Consider the following 21,372-nt stretch of genomic DNA (forward strand, 5'->3'; position numbering starts at 1 on the left):
TCTGACTCTTAATCTCAGCTTAGGTCTTGATGTCAGGGTTGTGAGTTCAATCCCTGCTTGGACTCCACATTGGGTGTGGAGCCTACTAAAAAAAAATTTTTTTTAATTAAAAAAAAAATTCCATAGGCCCTTATAAGTTCATAGACTCTATTGCCTATTATGTTAGTAAGTGAATGGAAGCAGTCTAAGGAGAAAGAGGCTGGTCCACCCTCTGTTGGCCATGTTCCTAAACTCTTTGAATTTGGTAATATTATAAATGTTTTTATTTTAAAAAATCAACCAGAGGGGTACCTGGGTGGCCCAGTCCTTTAAGCATTGGACTCTTGATTTCGGCTCAGGTCATGATCTCAGGGTCATGGGATCGAGCCCCGCCTCAGTCTCCATGCTTAGCCTGCACTTTGGGATTCTCTCTCCCTCTCCCTCTGCCACTCCCCTGCCTCGTATTCTCGCTGTCTCTGTCTCTCTGTGTCTCTAAATAAATGGATAAAATCTTTAAAAAAAAATAAAATTAAATAAATAAAAATAATCAGCCAGCTGTATCAGGAAAGTGAGGGTATAAGATTTTTTAGTTTCTTTTTTATGTATTTATTTTTAAAAGAAAAATAAAGTGGATAAGAAGGAAACGCTATATTAAAGGTTAAAGTATTTGCAATGACGTAGATGGAACTACAGTATTATGCTAAGTGAAATAAGTCAATCAGAGGAAGACAATTATCATATGATCTCACTCATATGTGGAATTTAAGAAACAAAACAGGATCATAGGGGAAGAGACGTAAAAATAAAACAAGACAAAATCAGAGAGGGAGGCAAACCGTAGAAGACTCTTAATCATAGGAAACAAACAGGTTTGCTCCAGGGGAGGGGGGTGGGGGATGGGGTCACTGGATGATGGACTTGGAGGAGGGCACATGATGTAATGAGTACTGGGTATTATATAAGACTGATGAATCACTGACCTCTGCCTCTGAAACCAATAATATATTATATGTTAATTAATTGAATTTAAACTTAAAAAATAAAATAAATAAAACCAAAATTAAAAAATAAATAAAAATTAACACAGAGAGGGAACCCTCTGCATGAGCTAGCTGGTGCCCTACTTATAGGAGCCTTACTGTCGGGAACCAGTAGCAAGTACTCCCAGCGCTAGCCAGTCATCCTGGGTGATGCGGAGAACCGCTGTTGCTTCCCTAAGTTATCACTGGGCCAGAGAGACCCTCCCACCACCAGCAAATGATGTTTTAATTTGTTTGGATCTTGGTGGAACTCACTTGATGGGTTTTGATCTTGGTGGAACTCACAAGATAATGGCTTGATGATAAGACGTGCTTTTTGAGAACAAAAAATTTAAACAGGATGTATAAGATAACAGCACTGCACAACATGGGAATGATCCTAAAAACATCATATAATGCCAACCCAAGACTGGCTAAAAGGGGCAGGATCAGAGGAAGGTTCCATTCCAGAGGTGACCTTCACCTTGCTGTCTGGTCAAGGTAAGGTAAGTCAAGTAATTTTAGCCCAAGCCAGTGTTTTAAAAATAAGAAAGCTCCTAATCAAGGATCTGATTTCTAAGAACTTATAGAAATGGGATTGAAATGACATTGAATCAATTGTAAATGGCATATAAAACTTTCTAAATATAACATAGTGACTAAGTGTGTAAGTTCTAGAGTTAAGACTTGGTTCAAATCCTGCCTCTGCCCCTTATTGGCTTTGGAAACTTGGGCAAATGAGTTCCTGTTACCAGATTTCTCTTTTCACAAAAATAATATCCCTTACCTCATAATGGGAAGACGAAATGAGATAATTTACTAGACTAAAAATATTTAGTCCAGTGCCTGGGATATAGTAAGTGCTCAATAAATGTTGGCCAGGACCAAGGGTTTCATGTACTGCTCTTTAGTGACCTTGTAGAACCCTGGTAGATAAATGTTACAATCCTCTCTTCAGAGAAGAAACAACGGTAGAGACTCAAAGAGGTTAAGTAACTCACGAAGATCACACAGATAATAAGTGATGGAACCCAAATTCCTCCACAAGCCTCCTGACTCCTAGATTTAGGATGTTTCCCAGTAGAGTATAGGTAAGAAATTAAACACCAGCCAGTCATTTAACTTGTGCTTTAAAGTCATATAGTTTCGCAGCATTGTACAACGTTCTCTTCTTTGCATGATTCACCTGTTTTTGCTGCAATAAGCCAAGGCGTAGAGGATATTCTACCTTTCAAGCCATGGAATTTGGAGGAGTTTCATTTCTTTGAGGCTACTTAGGGTTCATGATGATGTGTGAAGAATCCGTGAATTATACACTGGAGTGTTATTTGTTTTTTTCTCTGTTATTGGTAAAACCTAATCTATATCTCTGAGAGTGATTCACTCACAGTCAAAAGGCAACAATGACTCCTTATTATAACTTCCTTGTTCTGGGCACTAGATGTCACACTAAGTAAAGTTTTAGAAGTTATTCTTCAAAGTAGGGTGTGGCATCGTCCAAACCATGTCTGTGAAGAACCATAGCTTTCCATTTCGAGTAGAACGCAGGAAAGATGTACTTCTTCTAACAAAAGAATTCAGGAGAGAGAACTGGTCATCAGAAAATAAGCTAGGGCAAACGTAAATGTGCGCAACGTTTTTAAATCAGTTATACCTCAGTAAAGTGTGTGTGTGTGTATGTGTGTGTGAGTGAGAGAGAGAGAGAGAGAGAGACCGGAGTAGCAGCATTGTATCATATATACTAAACAGACACATCCCATTTATATGAACACAAACGTGGTATTTCCTTCCAGAAACAAAGTAACTTTTCTAGAGGCAGTTAATGCAGACATACCCCTAATGGTTTGGGTTCTGAGATGGTGAGAAGCCGTTTTTTTTCGTTCGGGTTCTAAGATGGTGAGAAGCTGTTTTTCCCCAGAAAAAGAACCAGACATGGCCCTCCCATGAAAGGGGCAAAGATGCTGAAGGAGATAGTGACAGGGACTTCACTGAACCATGTAGGGCCTTCACAAAGAAGGTGTAGCGCACGCCTCCCAGCTTTCTCCAACTCATTTTCTTTCTTTATTTTAGCCCTCAGAAATCTCAAAGAGAATCATGATTGTGGTTTGGACGTACATTATTTCCTTTTGGAATATATATATTTTTAAGATACGTTAAGGAATATGGACTCAGGGTATAACTTAGTTCAGTGATATCCTATAACTTCAAGGTGCAACCGAAACTCCAGTGAGTTTTCACTGAAATGCTTCAAATTTACTGGAAGCTAGAGAGAATGAATTTCAGCCTTCGTTTTAGCAGTTATAAAGCATTTTTTTGAGTAATTTGATCATAAGTTTTAACTGTATCTAATGAACTACACATGAATATAGACACATTTCTGCATGAAATTAATGTGGTAAACATTGTAAATAATGTTTCATAAGTTTCCCTGTTTTCTAGGTAGCATATAATGACAGGTGATTTCCACTGGATCTAATTAGTCCTCTCTCTGGTAAATATCAGTGCCCTGATTATGTTAAGATCACTCTGATAAATGAAGTTACAACAAATACTATTATGTGGGTTTGGGATTCACCCATGTCTTTCTCTTATTCAGGAGATGAACAATTGGTCGTTTTGACAGTGCTTTCTAAGAGCAGCTGCTTCTCTTTGGTTCCCAAATCCTGCTATGATTTGGGACTTTTCCCCCCACATACTAATATTGTTGCTGTCTTGGGTTTTAACAACCTGATGTTGCCTGGGTTCCTAGTGCAATCTTTCCCTTTCTCCCTGCACGCGAAGGGGAAGGCGAGTGCTGGCATAATGGCAAGCCAGGCTGTTTCTCCTTCAAGAACCCAAAGGCCCGCTTAGGACTCTGAGTAGAGGATTAATTTTTGTGTTCAGTTCATGAACTTGAGAAAAGCTACAGCTCATCATGGGGGCCTCTGAGGAGAAAAGAAAAATTTTGCTCCAGAATAAAATGTAAACAAGACTATTTCTATGCTAGGCCAAGGGTTTTGTGTGTGTGTGTGTGTGTGTGTGTGTGTGTGTGTGTGGTGGGATGAGGGGGTCAGCTCTCATCTGTGGAATATGCGCCCTACTGGGCTGTGGAGAATATGGATAGACAGACCCTGCTTGGATGGGTAAAGCCAGGGTCCTTCCTCCTGACTGGCTTCTGTTCGAGCCTGTGTCCTGACCCTTACTGCTTAGGACAACTGTCAGAGCCATTGGGTGCCCCTCCTGGTGTTCTCACCAATTTGCTTCTAATTTTGACCTGTCAGCCCCAGACCGCGCACTCTCTGCACCCAAAGAATGATGAACCCTTTGAGGGGGCGTTTCCATTCAACCAACTCGAATTGAGTGTCTGTGACGGGCTAGGCCTGCAAGGAGTCCAAAAATGAATGGTGCGTGCTTGTTCTGAGGAGTTTAGAAAAGAGTAAAGAGGATCCGTCCACACTGCTAACCTCCGCAGTCTCTTTTATAATCGGGGTACACACCCACAGCTTACCACAGCGCTGGAGCGTGAGCTATGGAATTGGCAGAGCAGGCGTTTTCCGTGGTGTTCCTGAACCATATTTTTATTTCCTGACAGGTCATGGATTGACAGCCGTCAAGGAAAGGGCAGGGGCCACCCTGCGCATTCACAGTGTAAATTCCAGCTCTCCGGAAGGGGCCCAAGCTGGTGCTGAAAATGGAGTCCCTCAGAGTGAGTGATGAACTTATCTCCGGGGCTTCTTGGACTTGGGCCGTAGTGCACTAGTGCACAGATAGGAGCTTTCTAAGTTCAGATCAGCAGAATGCACTCTAAGAGGGTGTTTTTCTCCTTCCTGGCAGGGGTGGCCACAGATCAGAGCCCTGCAGAAAGCCCACCCACTTCTCCCGCATCCGGGTCTCGGGGCATGCTGTCAGCCATCACCCATGTGGTTCAAAACACAGTGAGTCGTTAGCTCCTTCTCTGTTTCCCCTGCGTCTCCCTTTGATGTCTGTATTTACCGGTGACCTAAATACATCAGAGAAAAGATGGCCTCCCTCGTAACTTTGGATTATGGTTTTGTTACGCTTTCTCCTGCAGAGTAAGCATAACCTTGGCACCAAAATAATAAGGGCAAAAGATACATATTTTATGTGTTAAAGAAAAGAGCTGCTTAGAAGGAATATTTTCAGTCTGATGTAACAGTGTCCTTTCCGACAGCTGCAAGGACAGCCTCTGGCTGGGGGAGGAGAGAGGGCCCTTTCTTGGAGCTGAGACAGCTGTTTTTGCTAGATGGTCTGTGTTTCCTAACCTTCAATTTGAAAATGATAAAGCCATTCAAATTAAAAAAAAAAAAAATTCTGGTAGGGAATTGGGAACAATATCCCGAGATGTTTCTGAAGTGTTTCCAGATAACGAAGATTAATATTCTTGACCTTGAGTTCCTCATCTCTTTGAGACCATGCAGGGGGTTTGTCTTCTGAGTTTTTACTCAGCAGCCTCATTTCCAGTCTGGGTTCACTTCTAACCTTCTGGGACTTTCTTTTCCAAAGCCCCAGACTTTCCCACCAGGTCCGTCCTTCATCGAAGTCCCTATGTCCTTCCTTCTCCCGTGTAATGCTTTACCAAAGTAATCCCTCATAGGATGTCAAAAGAAAAGAAACTACAGGAGGCAAAAATATACATTGCCTGTATCTCCTAGTTCTTCCACAATATGCGTGTGTTAAAATCTGTTTTATAGTGTGACAATTGCTTGGCTCCCAGAACCGAAAACAAAGTCTAAACGTCCAAGATGGAAATGAGGACTAAAGGATACTCAGCAAAGTCTAATATTGCTAACGAAGTGGTAATTAAGAAGATTAGAAAATGCATATAGACAAAATATAAGAATAAAATGTAATGCATATAAATTCATGTAAGGTGGAAAAAACACATGCACACATACTGTAATTGCAGTCGTGGAGGGGGGGTGTTTTTACAGAAGTTGCAAAGAAATGTAAGCAGTCCTGTTTATGTGGACACTTCATGGGAGTGAAGCTTGGTTGTTTTAATCTTTGTTTTTTAAGGAAAACAATGGCTGACGAGAGAATTTGCAAAAGGCTAACTGTAGGATAGAATAGTTTCTAAAGCCAGTAGTCTATGGAAATCAACCTGTCTTATTTCATGAATATACTAATTATAGATGGTTATTAGTAGTTTCTGAAATTATCCAAGGGCCATCTGACACAGCCCGAGGGTCCTACGCTCCAAGGCCCTAGATGAAAGAATTCACTAAATTGACGAGAATATCTGACATTTTAATAGACTGCTCCACATAATTCTGTTACTTGGGTTAACATTCTTTCAAACAAAGCCAGTACTGCGATCACCTATTAATTTTATGTCTCAGATACATATCTATCCATACACACAGAGCCCACAAAATTCATCCCAGGTATGCCCTGGTTTTTCCTAAGCATGCTTTTTTTTTTTTTTCTCTTCAGATTTTATTTATTTATTTGACAGAGAGAGAGACACAGTAAAAGAGGGAATACAAGCAGGGGGAGTGGGAGAGAAGCAGGCTCCCCACCTAGCAGGGAGCTCGATGCAGGGCTCCATCCCAGGGTCCTGGGATCATGACCCGAGCTGAAGGCAGAAGCTTAATGACTGAGCCACCCAGGCACCCGTAAGCACCCTTTTAAAATAATATCATCTGTCCTACAAATTATATGACATACACCCTTCCAAGAAAAAGAAAATAGAATGAAGTGGATATTAAACCTCTAATGGGAAAAAATTATGACTTTATATTGATTTTAATATTTGAAGATGGTGCCACCTAGGAGTTGCTGACCACTGTGGAAAAGCAAAAGGCAAACAGTAATCTCATGCCATTATCTCATCGGCAGGGTAAAAGTGTCTTAACGGGCGGTCTTGATGCTTTGGAATTCATCGGTAAGAAAACCATGAATGTCCTCGCGGAGAGTGACCCAGGCTTTAAGCGGACCAAGACGCTCATGGAGAGAACCGTTTCCTTATCGCAGGTGGGATTATATACGTTTGGCATGTCTTCTTTCAGTCCGTAAAGTAAATACATTTTTATGTGTCTTTTTTAATGAGTGTTTTCAAGCACGTGACTTAAATTCAAATGATGTTAAGATAGTGGAGGCTGAAAATTGAGTTTCTAATACACCTCTTTCCCCAGGCGCTTGGTTTCTCCCGGGAGACAAACACTGTTAACAGCTTCGTATGGATTCTGTGAGAATTATCATAAAGCCATGCATATGGGCGAACATATGTTCATGAGCTAGAGATACAGATATGCAGATATATAGACACATACATACTTCTTCAGACAAATGGCAGCCTACTAACCACATTCTTTTGTACCTTGCTGTACTCACTTAATAATTTCTTGAAGAAATTTCTTGAAGAAATGGTTACATTTTTGGCGTTTGTCTTAGCCCACCCAGGCTGCTGTAACAGAGTGCTAGAGACTGGGGGTCTTACAGCAACGAACACTGATTTCTCATAGTGCTGGAGGCTGTGAAGCCCAAAGTCAAGGTGCTGGCAGATTCGGTGTCTGGTAGCGGTCCGTTCCCGGCTCATAGACAGCTGTCTTCTTGCTGTGTCCTCACATAGTGGAAGAGGGAAGGAGTTCTGTGGGCTCTCTCTTGTATGATCACTAATCCCACTCATGAGAGCTCCATCGTCGACCCGATCCCCTCCCGAAGGCCCTACCTCCAGATACCATCACACCAGGGACTAGGTCTCAACATATGAATTTTGGGGGGACATAAGCATTCACATTGTAGCATTATCGTATGTGTTCCAGATTTCCCACGTTCTACCCCTATGACCTTGAACAGGTTACTTAACCCCTCTGTGCCCTGGTTTACTCACTTGTACTGGGTAGAACATCAGTACCTGCCAATGGCTTTGATGTAAGGATTCAATGAATTAGCATAGTACCCGGGTCAGGAATGCCTGTTACTATTGTTGGCATTATTGTGTGTCCATATAATAGATGGAAATGATATTTCATTGGAATTTTAATTTATAGTCCTCTTACTATATGCAAGGATGGGCTTCTCTTCTCACACTTCTAGTTTTAATGTTTCCCGATACCCCCCCCCCACCCCCCTGTCTTGAGAAACGTGAAGAATTGACTGCTTGGGCCACCTGGCTGGCTCCATTGGTAGAGCATGTGACTCTTGATCTCAGGGTTGTGACTTCAAGCCCGACATCGAGCGTAGAGCTTACTTAAGAAAAAATTTTTTTTAATCTATGTTTTGCTTATTTATAGTAGTTAGGTAAATTAAAAATACCCTTTACCTTATTTTCCAAATATAAAACAATAACGCTGAACTTGCTCTTTTGGTTGGCACGTGCCCAGTTCATGCTCCGCGGGGCCAGCAGGCCGCTTGTCCCTGTCCTCCCCAGCAGCCAGATACACCAGGTCTGTCTTTGCCTTCCCAAAATCAGGAGCAGCTGATACAGCCCCGGGTTTTGTAAATTTCACAGGCAGGACAAACATAGCTTCTCAGCAGCTCAGGACTAGGAAGCCACCGAGGACCTATCACTGACATCGTGTTAGTGGCAGTTCCGGAAAAGCTTTTGTTTTAAGCTATTTCCTCTCATCTCTTTCAGAGTAACCCTCATATAACCACTCTGATATTATAGCTCAGGTCGGGACTTGGCAGGATCCCCTAAACCACCACCCTACTGATCTTTAAAAAGAAAATAGAGGGGCACCTGGGTGGCTCAGTTGGTGAAGCATCTTCCGTCAGCTCAGGTCATGATCCCAGGGCCCTGAGATCGAGTCCCGTGTCCAGCTCCCTGCTCAGTGGGGAGCCTGCTTCTCCCTCTGCTGCTCCCCCCTGCTCATGCTCTCTCTCTCTCTCAAATAAATAAATAAGATCCGTTTTTAAAAAAAGTTTAAGAAGCAAAAGAAACTAGATTTATGTTAATCAGGTAATTAATACTAGATGTTGCAAAACAGAAGCAACACAGAAAAACCAGCCCCCAAGGATCAGTGTGGCTAAGAACAGAAGAAAGTCTTTCACTCCTATGGTGTGAGCGTTCCTGTCCAGGGACTCTCTAGGTAGTTCTTTTCTGAGCCCCTATCCTGTGACTCCACCATCCTAAAATGCTTTACCTCTAGCCTCACAGAGAGGGGAAGGTGAAATGGGGAGGGCTATGTCGGACAACTTAGGACTTTACCCTCATTCCTTTGGCCAAAACTTAACACATAGTCTACCTAATTCAGTTCAGTAGGCTGAGAAATATAGTTTAGCCACATGTCTGGGAGGAAAAGGATATTTGATGAGCAGGTAGGAATATTTTTGCTACAAGATTTCATATGTCTATAAAATTTCTATATACCTATGTATACAACTGTGTATTATATAGTATATGTATGTACATACGAGCATATATATATATATCTATAAGAATATATGTAGATATATAAATTTGATTCTAGTTAAGAAACTGATAATGTGGGGAAAATGTGACCAAATGCACCTCTAATTCACACGGATCACCACAACACTACCTACTCTAACCTGCTGCCACACAGTAATTTTTCATTCATTCATTCATTCATTCATTCATTCCACAGATGCATTTGGAATGTCCACTATGTGCCAGGCACTGTTCCAAGCACTTGAGCTACACCAGTCGCCAAAATGGATAAAAATCCCTGTCCTTAAGGAGTGTTTGTTCCAATGAGGAGAGACAGACAAACCATCGACATCATCTAGTATTTTAAAAGATGATTGAGTGCTGTGGAAAACAAAAAAAGTAGAGCAGGAAGAATGTAGTCAGGAATATGGGAGTGAGGGGCAGGTTAGGTATTAAATTGGATTGTTAGGGGGGTGGGCTCATGGAGATGATGACATTTGAGCAAATAATTGAAGTAGATGAGGGTCTTGACCATGCTGAAATATGAGTGAAGCACATTCCTTGCAGCAAGAGCAGCTTGTGCAAAGGCCCTGGGGCAGGAGTGTCTAGCGTGGATGAGGAAGAAGGATGCTACATGGTGGGAAGGGAGTGAGCCGGGAGGAGAACTTTACAGATGAGGGTAGAATACTAATGGGGAGCAGGTCATGGCAGATCCTGGAGGGCATTTGCAGGGACCTTGGGTTGAACCGTTAGTGAAATGGTGAAACCATTACAGCATTTTGAAAAGAGGAGTGTGACAAGATCTGCCTGTAACAGGAGCACTTTTGTTACTGTGTTGAAAACAGACTGGGTATGGGGAGGGCTGAGGGCAGGGAGACCAGGTAGTGGGGGTACCAGCACTGGCTCTCCCAGGAGCAGGGGCCAAGATGGCCTTAATGTGTGGCGATTTTATTTGGGGAAATGCTGAGTGAGAAAGTGGAGGCAGGGGGCAAGAAGGTTGGCAGGGCCATCAGACCAGGATGCTAGTCTGACCGCAGGGATGGGGAATGGGAGAGAAGATGGGGCAGAAGCATCCTAACCTGCTGTATCCTATGAGGGAAGCTGGGCAGAGCCCTTGGACAGTCCTTCAGCTGATCTCCCAGGACAGGTCTCCCCATTGTCCCCTGCCACACTGGTGATGATCACGGGAGGCATGGACTGCAAAGTACAGCATCCAGGGCGCGGGCCCTTGGTCACTGATTCTGCAACTCGCACTGCCTCCTCATGGGGCAAGTGCTGTTACCTAAACAGGGGGACGTGGTGGTTCAGTGTGGAGCCCTGGAAAGGGTGGGGGGGGTGAATGCTGATTCCAGGGATGTTCTGAAGGTCGACCCAGACTTCCCGATGGAGGGAACTTGGGGTGTGAGATAAGGAGGCAGCGACAGCAACCCTGTGGTTGTTGGCATGAACAGCTCAAAGGATGAAGCTGCCAACCATTGACATGGGGAAGTCTGTTGGATTTTTCCTAGTCCGCGCTCAGTAACTGCAGAAGCCCACGATGTTCCTGACTTCTCCCATGTTCTGTCCCAGTGACACAGGGTGGTTTCCGGACCCACAGACGCAAGTCTCCAGAGCTGCCCTTCCGTCCGGAAGACTCCCTCGCCACAACCACCCACTGCTGTTTCACACCGTCTCCTTTTCCTTTCCACATGGAAAATAGACCAACATCCTGTGGAAACCGAGCTCTTCTTTATGCAACTTTAATTTCACTCCATTTTTGGAGGGAACCCAGATCATTCCAGAGCGACCTTCCCCCTTCGTTTTCATCCCTTCCCCTCTGTTCCAAAGCACAGATTTAGAGATGGAAGTTGCTCTGGGGAAAGGAAGCAATTTCGGTGTCACTTTGTTGTTTTGTTTTACCATCGCCAAGCCAGGAAGATCAGTGGGAATAGTGGGGTTTTATTTTAAGTGTTAAAAATCCCCAGTGATCATTTGATGGAGTTGTTTTGAAAACTTTAGAATTCAGAGCTTGTACACATGTGGTCTTAAAGACAGAGAGAGAGGAGAATTCTGTCGGAAGCCCAGTGAGTTTTCGGCTAACGGCTTCAAAAAACCTGAAAGGAGAAGGAGCTTGACAGTTTTATTGACACGCAGTAAAAACGACAATCTGTTCTTCCGTGATCTTCCCCTTGTGAATTTGTGGCCACCACTGTGTTTACGGTGCTCTCCATAGATACTAAAGAACCCTATAAACATAATGCCCAGTAAACTTAATGAGGACCCAAATAAAAGATGCTTCGAATCACAGAAAGCAAGTGCAGGAAATTGGGAGTGACTGAGGGACTCGTGTTCATTTTGTTCTCTTTACGTAATCAACAAAAAAATAACTGGAGAAAAATGATGAACGTGGAGAGGAACTCCATTCTCCGTCAGACTTCTCAAGAACTGATAAGCTAATATTCTTTTTTATACTCAGTATCTGATGAGGAATATATTATGAGTTTATATTTTATTAATTTTTGTCATCAAAGATGGTTAATAACCACACACATCAAGTTTTTAAAATAATGTCACACCAATCAAAACAGACAGGCTTGTGGCTGCTTTGAGTTCTGCCTGGTACAGAAGTTGCAATGAACCTTGTCACAACAGATTAGACTTTTCCAGTGTACATCAATTTGACCACTGTAGAAAATTTGGATATTCCAGAAAATAAGAAAATTAATCACACACATGGAAAACACTTCAGCTGTTCATTCAGCTTCTGTTTTGCTTCTTTCCAATCCTGGACCCAAGCATAGAATTTTTGCTTTGTTTGGGTGTGTACATAATGAAAATGTAAGATTCCAAGTGGAATAGTCTGGAAATATTCCACTTTCTAGTATATTCTAGAATATTCTGGAACATTCCACTTTCCAGAATGGGAAAACTGTCAGTGGAATCAATGAAAGAATCATTTTGTTAGAAATTCCCAAGTGACACAAAGACAGAGCCAGGCTTCATCTCCCCCTACATCGTACACAGGAAATGAGGCTTTCGAGCCCACATCCAGGGCACAAACCTTGTGTGTTTCTGCAGATGTTAAGGGAAGCCAAGGAGAAAGAGAAGGAGAGACTGGCCCAGCAGCTGACAGCCGAGAGGACTGCCCACTATGGGATGCTGTTTGATGAGTATCAAGGTTTGTCACACCTGGAAGCTCTGGAAATTCTATCCAACGAAAGTGAAAGCAAGGTATGTGTGCCCTGGTCGCTTAAAATACCACAGTCACTAATGTGTTTTCTCACACATGAAAGAAACTGGGAAATCGAAAATATCTCATTTTTAGGGCCTTGTTAGTATTGTGCTGATATCACAAATATCCTACAGCCTCATGAGCAACCCCCCCCACCCCGCTGCCCCCCATCATGTGCCATCTTATTTCCTATCTGTCCTGTGCTAAGCTGTTACCCCACCCCAACCCAGAGAGGACCAGCAAAATAGGAATCCTCCCTGCCCTCGGTTCATGGTACAGAAGGCTGCTCAGAAACTTTGCTGTCAGTCTCCTGGCCCCGTGCTTCCCTTTGGTGACATAGTACTCAGACCAGGGATGCCCTATCAGGCTGGGTCGCCATTCCCACCCTGGGAAAACAAAGCAGCCAAGGTTTCTAACAGAGATTTCATATGGGTTTAGGCACTCTGTAGTGGTTTATTCACCCATTTGCTAAAATGCCTGGGCCACCAAGGGCACGATCGTCTTCTGGGAGTTAAAGCTCTCTTTGAGAATGTTCCTGAACATTCTGAACATCCTGAACATTCTGAAACCTGGGATATACCTAACAGCCCTGCACATTCACATTCCCCCACTTGGATCTCAAGAAGAACAGAAATAGCAGACATCAGCAGGGTTTGGAGATTTTTTTTTTTCTCTCTCTCTCTCTTTTTTTTTAAGGATCTATATGGTTGGGAGGGTTATTTAGCAAATACTCATATGACCCTTATATAGTCACTCTTCTGAGCAGTTTAAAACTATTAATTCATTGAATGGTACATACAGCTCTTATATGTGAAGGTCAGGCTGGGTGTCTTTCTGGTGGAGCCCACAGGGCAGCACCCTGGGAACTCCTGGGAGAGGCTCTGGGTCATCTCAGTGACATTGGCCAGAGAGAAGCAGGGTTGGGAGTGAGCTTTAGAACGGAGAAGTGATTCTTGACTCTCTCTCGCCCACATCCTCTAAGTTAGGACTCGGAGGGGGCTAAGACATTCCTGATGCCCACCTAGGTGGGAAAAAATGGCCTCTGCCAAGAACCAAAGAGGTTAGAAATCCCTCTCCTCCAGATGATTGAGTTACATGGTGCTATCTGGGCTTATTTTCTCTTGTTTTTATCCATAAGCCATCAGTGAGAGTCTTCCGGTGAAACTGTGAGAGGTTGATTTTTTAAAAAAGCAAAATCATGCCTCATATACAGATACAAAATGAACATGAATTAAAGAATCTGTTTAGCCCCCTCGTTGCATGAAGGAACCAAGCAGATAATATAATGGGTTCAAGAAAGAAAGCCCACGCACACATCTGTATGGAGTAGTGAATGAAATGAATGTGCAAATGGGCATAAACCTGGTTTTTCCCTAGGAGGGGAGGTTGGCCCTCTGCTAGACAGAATCTATTCACCTGTCTAGAGACCAGAATTATTTCACACTGCTATCAGTGAACTACAATCTAAACAGTTGTGAAATTGCTCCCACAGACTCAGATAATCTGATAATGTGTGCTCTAGAAAATGCAGTTTTCCAAATTGTTCCTATAAAAGCTGGGTTTCAAGTCAACCATTACGTGATCAAATACCACTCGACCCATCTCTCTTCAGTCTCCTTATCTGTGAAAGGGAAATAATAATGAAACCTGTCTCATAGGAGTATTAAGAGAATTAAATGAGATAATCCATGGAAGCGAGTTCAGCTCATTTAATACATAATAAGTACTCAATAAATGTTCACTGCCTTTTTATACATTCTTGCATAGGCGTCTGTATCGATGACATTTTATTTTTACATGTATCCTTATGTTATCTGTATATGTGTGTGTGTTAGTATTAAAAACATGACAGCCATGCTTGATCCCTTGAGGTTATCATGGCGTAGAGACTTCCCACTCTGGCAGTTTCATTGCAGGTCTCAGCTGTGAAAGAGTCCCAGGTCCCCAGAAAAGAGCCCCAAAGGGCTGATGTTGCTAAGAAGAGGACTTGGTCCCCGGAGGGATGCATTTCCCTCTGTTTGCGCACTGCTCCACCGAGCTCTGCTTTCTTTCCCCCAGCCTAGAGATTTTTATAGTAGTGTTCATGGTAAGGAATGCAGAATGCTTTCTTGGATTAGTAATGATAGTTACTGCGTGCTGTAATAAACAAATTCTAAAAACATACGGTTCAAAATCAGTTGGAGCTGTCCTCCTTCCTGTGACAGTCCCAGATGGGAGTGGCTGGTCATCAGGCAGCTTTCCTGTTCAGGGATTCAGGAGCCAGACTCTGTCCATCTTATGGCTCCCCTAGACCCATCCTAATTTTCACAGTCCTCTAGCAAGAATACAAATGGAGACCCCTACTGGGATTGTCAGATTTAGCAAAAACAAAAACAAACAAACAAACAAACAAAAAAACCATAGGATGACGAGTGAAACTTCAACTTTTGGTAACACAATGGATACTTTTTTAGTGTAAACATGTCCTCTGCAATATTTGAGACACACCCCCATACTAAGAAAATATTGTTTATCTAGAATTCACATTTAACTAGACCTCCTATACGCACCAAATACTTAGAAGTTAAAGGACTTTTGGGGCGCCTGGGTGGCTCAGTCAGTTAAGTGTCTGCCTTCAGCTCAGGTCATGATCCCAGGGTTCTCCCTCTGTCTGCTCACCCTCCTTGTGCTCACGTGCTCTCTCTCTGTCAAATAAATAAAATCTAAAAAAAAAAAAAATTAAAGGTCTTTTGAAACAAACTATTGAAGAAAATATATTGTCATCCTACCTTAACAAACACTTATAACGACTTTGAAAACCAGGTTCCCATTCAGAATTCTCAAATCTCTCACATTTCCCTACCTCCCTCCTGCCTGCCCTCGTCCCTTTTTTTCCTGCTGTCTCTCCCTTCAAGGAGCTTTCTGTGCACATGCAAGGATGACCTGGTTCAAGCTGTACCTGCAGCCCTTCAAATAGCTAATGGTTGGATGGTCCCACCACAAGCAGCACAGCCTGGGAAGAGATCCATACAGGCTGTGTAAGGGAAATGTTAGTAACTTTAGTACCTAGAGAGTGGTCTGGAAGAAGGAACATGGGCTCTGCGTAGGCACATCCCTTTGGCCCTGTGGACTCCTGTGGGTCTGAGTCTAAAGTATTGGCTGTCATCATCCTGTAGGGCCTCCTTGTCATCTTTATCCTTCCAGCATAAGGACAGAGAGTATAGCGGGTACACTCCCATTTTAAAAAATTATTTATTTATTTTTAGAGCGAAAGAGAAAGTATGAGCAAGAGGGGCAGAGGGAGAGGCAGAGAGACCCTCAAGCAGGCTCCCCACCCACGGAGCCCGTTGTGGGGCTCGATCTCACAGCCCTGAGATCATGACCTAGGTGGAAACCAAGAAACAGATGCTCAACCAACGTACCACCGAGGTGCCTCCTCTCCCGTTTTGTAAGACCATTGACCCAGAAATGATACACCTCACCTCTGTTGACATTTCATTGGCTAAAACTCTGACACACTGCATGGAAATATTGGGAATTACTATCATTCCTATTCTGTTAGATTGATGCTAGGATAGCAACAGTCATGGCAGTGTAGTATACTATAAATCTTAAGAAAAAAACCTGGTAATTTTTATTGCTATTATACTTAATAGCTAAGAACAACAACAACAACAAAACAGTAAACAAGAATATTCAAAATGGCACCCCATACTCCCTTTCCGGGAAAAGATTGACAAGGCAGACTGTCTACCCTTGTGTTCCCAACAACACTTAGCGCATTGCCAAGCATAACAGTCAGCATTCTATGAATATATATTGAGGAGTGCATGATTATTACTGGATTGAAGTAAAGATTTATTGCTTGTCCCCTTGGCATAATGGAATGAACCAGGAGGAAGCAAAAGAGATACTATGGTAGAAAGCTGCTGACAAGAGAGTCCTTTGCTAAAAAGAACCCTTCCCAAAGGATACCCAAAGCATAAAAGCCCAGTATCTTCCCTCCCAGAGGATGGCTACCCTCCAGGAGACATGGGGAAACCATGATGTCCTACATGTGTATACACATTTTCACTAGTGTTGTGCTCAAGCACATGTATATAATAATTACCTTTTAATTTTACTCTCAGAAGACTGCTATGTAGAAAATATATCTAAAGTGTAGGAATCTGCTGTCGGTTTCTCTAGGACCCTGAGGCCTAATCATGAGCGTATGAGTGGAAAAGAAAGCTCTGAAAAGGTCAGAGCAGAAAGGTGTGGTGGCAGCCATCCAGCGGGGTCCATTTGCTTTTACCTGCCGAACTCTCCAGCTAATGGGTTTTGTGTTGATGACTTCCTGCCGAGCTTCTCCCTGAGCCTCCTTGCCAATTGCATTATGCCCTGGTGATATGCCTTACGATTTTTAGGAAATTGGTGTCCTCGCTCCGTGATGCCCTCTCTGACTCACTTATCCCGGTGTGTGAATCTACTACCATAACAAAAATTAAAACACATTCCAAAAGGCATTGCGGCTCCTCTCCTGGCTCTCCCTCCAGAACAAGTGTGTGACCGACAGAATGAAAACAGAAAAACCTTACTATTTCATGGTCCTGCTCCTTTTTTTTTTTTTTCTTTCAGAAAAGAAACGATTCGCTCATTTATTTAACAATATTGATCGAGTAGTTTCCATTATGTCACATTCTACTTTCGGCCTATATTTTATTATTCTGTTATTTATTTTTCTTTTTTAAATTCAATTAGCCAACATACAGTACATTATCAGTTTCAGATGTAGTGTTCAATAATTCATCAGTTATGTATACCACCCAGCGCTCATCACATCACATGCCCTCTTTAATGCCCATCACCCAATTACCCCATCCCCACACCCACCTCCCCACTACTTCATTTTTTATATGGTTCTCTATGCACTTTGGCCATTTTGGAAATTCAGATCAGTCTTCAGATTTGCGGCCAATGACTGGCCATGTACGCAAATAATTTTTAAGTATTTACAGATGTCAGTTTCAAAAGAGGGGCTCTGCAATGTCTACAATAGCCAAACTATGGAAAGAGCCTAGATGTCCATCAACAGATGAATGGATAAAGAAGATGTGGTATATATATACCATGGAATACTATGTGTCCATCAAAAGAAATGAAATCTTGCCATTTGCAACGACATGGATGGAACTAGAGGGTATTATGCTGAGCGAAATAAATCAATCAGAGAGAGACAAATATCATATGATCTTTCTGACATGAGGAATTTGAGAGGTGGGGCAGGGGGGTGTGGGGGGTAGGGAAGGAAAAAATGAAACAAGATGGGATCAGGAGGGAAACAAACCAAAAGAGACTCTTAATCTCACAAAACAAACTGAGGGTTGCTGGGGGGAAGGGGTGTGTGAAGAGGGTGGTGGGGTTATGGACATTGGGGAGGGTATGAGCTATGGTGAGTGCTGTGAAGTGTGTAAGCCTGATGACTCACAACCTGTACCCCCAGGGCAAATAATACATTATATGTTAATAAAAATAATTTTTTATTGATTTGATTTGAAATAATATTCAATGTGATACGATATATTATCACAATGAAGACAATGAGCGGGCAGGATATCAGTTCAAGCATCATCCTCTGTGATCTCTCCCCGCCCACACTCTTGCCTCCCCCAGGGGTACTGAAGTTCCCTCCCTGGTACCTTGCTGCCACTCCGCTCACATCTGTCATGGCTGTTAGCAATTAACCTGGGCCTCCCTCCTCTAGACTGCAAGATCCCAGAGGAGAAAATTGTGTCTTGTGTGTTTTTGCAACCCCAGTTCAATAACCCACATGTAACAAGTGTGTGTGTGTGTGTGTGTGTGTGTATATATATATATATGTGTGTGTGTGTGTGTGTATGTAGATGTATATGTATATCTGTATATATGAAACAGTTCTTTATGTGTTTATGTGTATATATATTATATATACATATATTAATATTCTTACATATTATATGTTAACCTACATAATATATATATATAATTACTTGACCTTCACTACAAGCATTTTTTAAGTTTATCTTAAACTACACCAAATGTGGGGCTCGAACTTATGACTCCAAGATCAAGAGTCTCATGCTCTTCTGCCTGAGCTGGCCAGGTGCCCTTACAAGTACTTTTTTTCTAATTAACATATAATATTTTATTTGCCCTGGGGGCACAGGTCTGTGAATCATCAGGCTTACACATTTCACAGCACTCACCATACACATATCCTCCCCAATGTCCACAATCCAGCCACCCCATCCATCTCTTCCCACCCCCCAGCAACCCTCAGTTTGTTTCATGAGATTAAAAGTCTATTATGGTTTGTCTCCCTCCCAATCCTATCTTGTTTCATTTTTCCCTCCCTACCCACCACGATCCCCTGCCCTGCCTCTCAAATTCCTCATATCAGAGAGATCATATGATAGTTGCCTTTCTTTGACTAACTTATTTCGCTCAGCATAGTACCCTCTAGTTCCATTCACGTCATTGCAAATAAGATTTTGGGGGTTTTGATGGCTGCATAGTATTCTACAGTATGTATATACCACGTCTTTTTTTCTTTCCTTTTTTTTTTTTATTTTTTATTTTTTTTTTAAAAGATTTTATTTATTTATTTGACAGACAGAGATCACAATTAAGCAGAGAGGCAGGCAGAGAGAGAGGAAAGGAAGCAGGCTTTCTGCTCAGCAGAGAGCCCGATGCGGGGCTCGATCCCAGGACGCTGGGATCATGACCTGAGCTGAAGGCAGAGGCTTTAACCCACTGAGCCACCCAGGCGCCCCTTTTTTTTTTTTTTTTTTAAAGCAGCAGGGAGCCTGCTTTCCTTCCTCTCTCTGCCTGACTCTCTGCCTACTTGTGATCTCTGTCTGTCAAAAAAAAAAAAAAAAAAAAGATTTCTATTTATTTATTTGCCAGGCAGAGAAAGCGGGGGGTGGGGGGGGTGGGGAACAGACTCTCTGCTGAGCAGAGAGCCTGATGCGGGACTTGATCCCAGGACCATGAGATCATGACCCGAGCCGAAAGCAGAGGCTTAACCCACTGAGCCACCCAGGCGCCCCTATACCACATCTTCTTTATCCATTCATCTGTTGGTGGACATCTAGGTTCTTTCCATAGTTTGGCTATTGTGGACATTGCTGCTGTAAACATTTAGGTGCATGTGCCCCTTCAGATCCCTACATTTATATGTTTAGGGTAAGTACCCAGTAGTGTGATTGATAGGTCAAAGTGTAGCTCTATTCACAACTTTTTTGAAGGAACCTCTATACATGTTTTCCCGAGTGGCTGCACCATTCCCACCAACAGTGTAGGAGGGTTTCCCTTTCTCCACATCTTCACCAACATCTGTTGTTTCCTGACTTGTGAATTTTAACCATTCTGACAGGTGTGAGGTGGTATCTCACTGTGGTTTTGATGTGGTTTTGATTTGTATTGCTCTGATGCCGAGTGATGTTAAGCACTTTTTCATGTATCTGTTGACCGTCTGGATGTCTTCTTCGCAGAAATGTCTGTTCTTGTCTTCTGCCCATTTCTTGATTGGATTATTTGTTCTTTGGGTGTTGAGTTTGATAAGTTCTATATAGATTTTGCATACTAGCCCTTTATCTGATACGTCATTTGTGAATATTTTCTCCCATTCTGTCGGTTGTCTTTTGGTTTTGTTGACTGTTTCCTTCACTGTGCAAAAGCTTTTGATCTTGATGAAGTCCCGATAGTACATTTTTGCCCTTGCTTCCCTTGCTTTTGGTGATGTTTCTAGGTAGAAGTTGCTGTGGCTGAGGTTGAAGAGGTTGCTGCCTGTGTTCTCCTCAAGGATTTTGATGGATTCCTTTCTCACATTGAGGTCTTTCATCCATTTTGAATCTATTTTTGGGTGTGGTGTAAGGAAATGGTCCAGTTTCATTCTTCTGCAAGTGGCTGTCTAATTTTCCCAACACCATTTGTTGAAGAGACTGTCTTTTTTCCATTGGACATTCTTTCTTGCTTTGTCAAAGATTAGTTGACCATAGAGTTGAGGGTCTATTTCTGGGCTCTATTCTGTTTCATTGATCTGTGTCTGTTTTTGTGTCAGTGTCGTACTGTCATGATGATTATAGCTTTGTAATAGAGCTTAAAGTCTGGAATTGTGATGCCACCAACTTTGGTTTTCTTTTTCAACATTCCTCTGGCTATTCAGGGTCTTTTCTGGTTCCATATAAATTTTAGGATTATTTGTTCCATTTCTTTGAAAAAAATTAATGTTATTTTGATAGGGATTGCATTAAATGTGTAGATTGCTCTACCTAGCATAGACATTTTCACAGTATTTGTTCTCCCAATCCATGAGCATGGAATGTTTTTCCATTTCTTTATGTCTTCCTCAATTTCTTTCATGAGTACTTTATAGTTTTCTGAATACAGATTCTTTGCCTCTTTGGTTAGGTTTATTCCTAGGTATCTTATGGTTTTGGGTACAATTGTAAATGGGATTGACTCCTTAATTTCTCTTTCTTCTGTCTTGCTGTTGGTGTGTACAAGTGCAACTGATTTCTATGCATTGATTTTTATATCCTAACACTTTACTGAATTTCTGTATGAGTTATAGCAGTTTTGGAGTGGAGTCTTTTGGGTTTTCCACATAAAGTATCATATCATTTGCAAAGAGTAAGAGTTTGACTTCTTTGCCAATTCAGATGCCTTTTATTTCTTTTTGTTGTCTAATTGCTGAGGCTAGGACTTCTAGTACTATGTTGAATAGCAGTGGTGATAACGGACATCCCCACCATGTTCCTGACCTTAGGGGAAAAGCTCTCAGTTTTTCCTATTGAGAATGGTATTCACTGTGGGTTTTTCATAGATGG

The 21,372-nt window shown here is 42.3% G+C and overlaps 1 protein-coding gene across 3 annotated transcripts in view; it reads left to right on the forward strand.

Annotated features, from left to right (window-relative positions):
• The window catches only part of FAM114A1 (family with sequence similarity 114 member A1), a 75,407-nt gene that overhangs the window by 29,063 nt on the left and 24,972 nt on the right, over window positions 1-21,372 (forward strand). For all 3 annotated transcript variants that reach the window (XM_080796738.1, XM_080796736.1, XM_080796737.1), the window contains 4 exons: window positions 4,570-4,683; window positions 4,812-4,912; window positions 6,837-6,971; window positions 12,391-12,543. In XM_080796738.1, coding sequence (XP_080652864.1) covers window positions 4,570-4,683; window positions 4,812-4,912; window positions 6,837-6,971; window positions 12,391-12,543 — 503 coding nt within the window. The remainder of the gene's footprint in view (window positions 1-4,569; window positions 4,684-4,811; window positions 4,913-6,836; window positions 6,972-12,390; window positions 12,544-21,372) is intronic.

Source organism: Martes martes (assembly GCF_963455335.1).
Source record: "Martes martes genome assembly, chromosome: 2".
In the NCBI taxonomy this organism is placed as follows: domain Eukaryota; kingdom Metazoa; phylum Chordata; class Mammalia; order Carnivora; family Mustelidae; genus Martes; species Martes martes.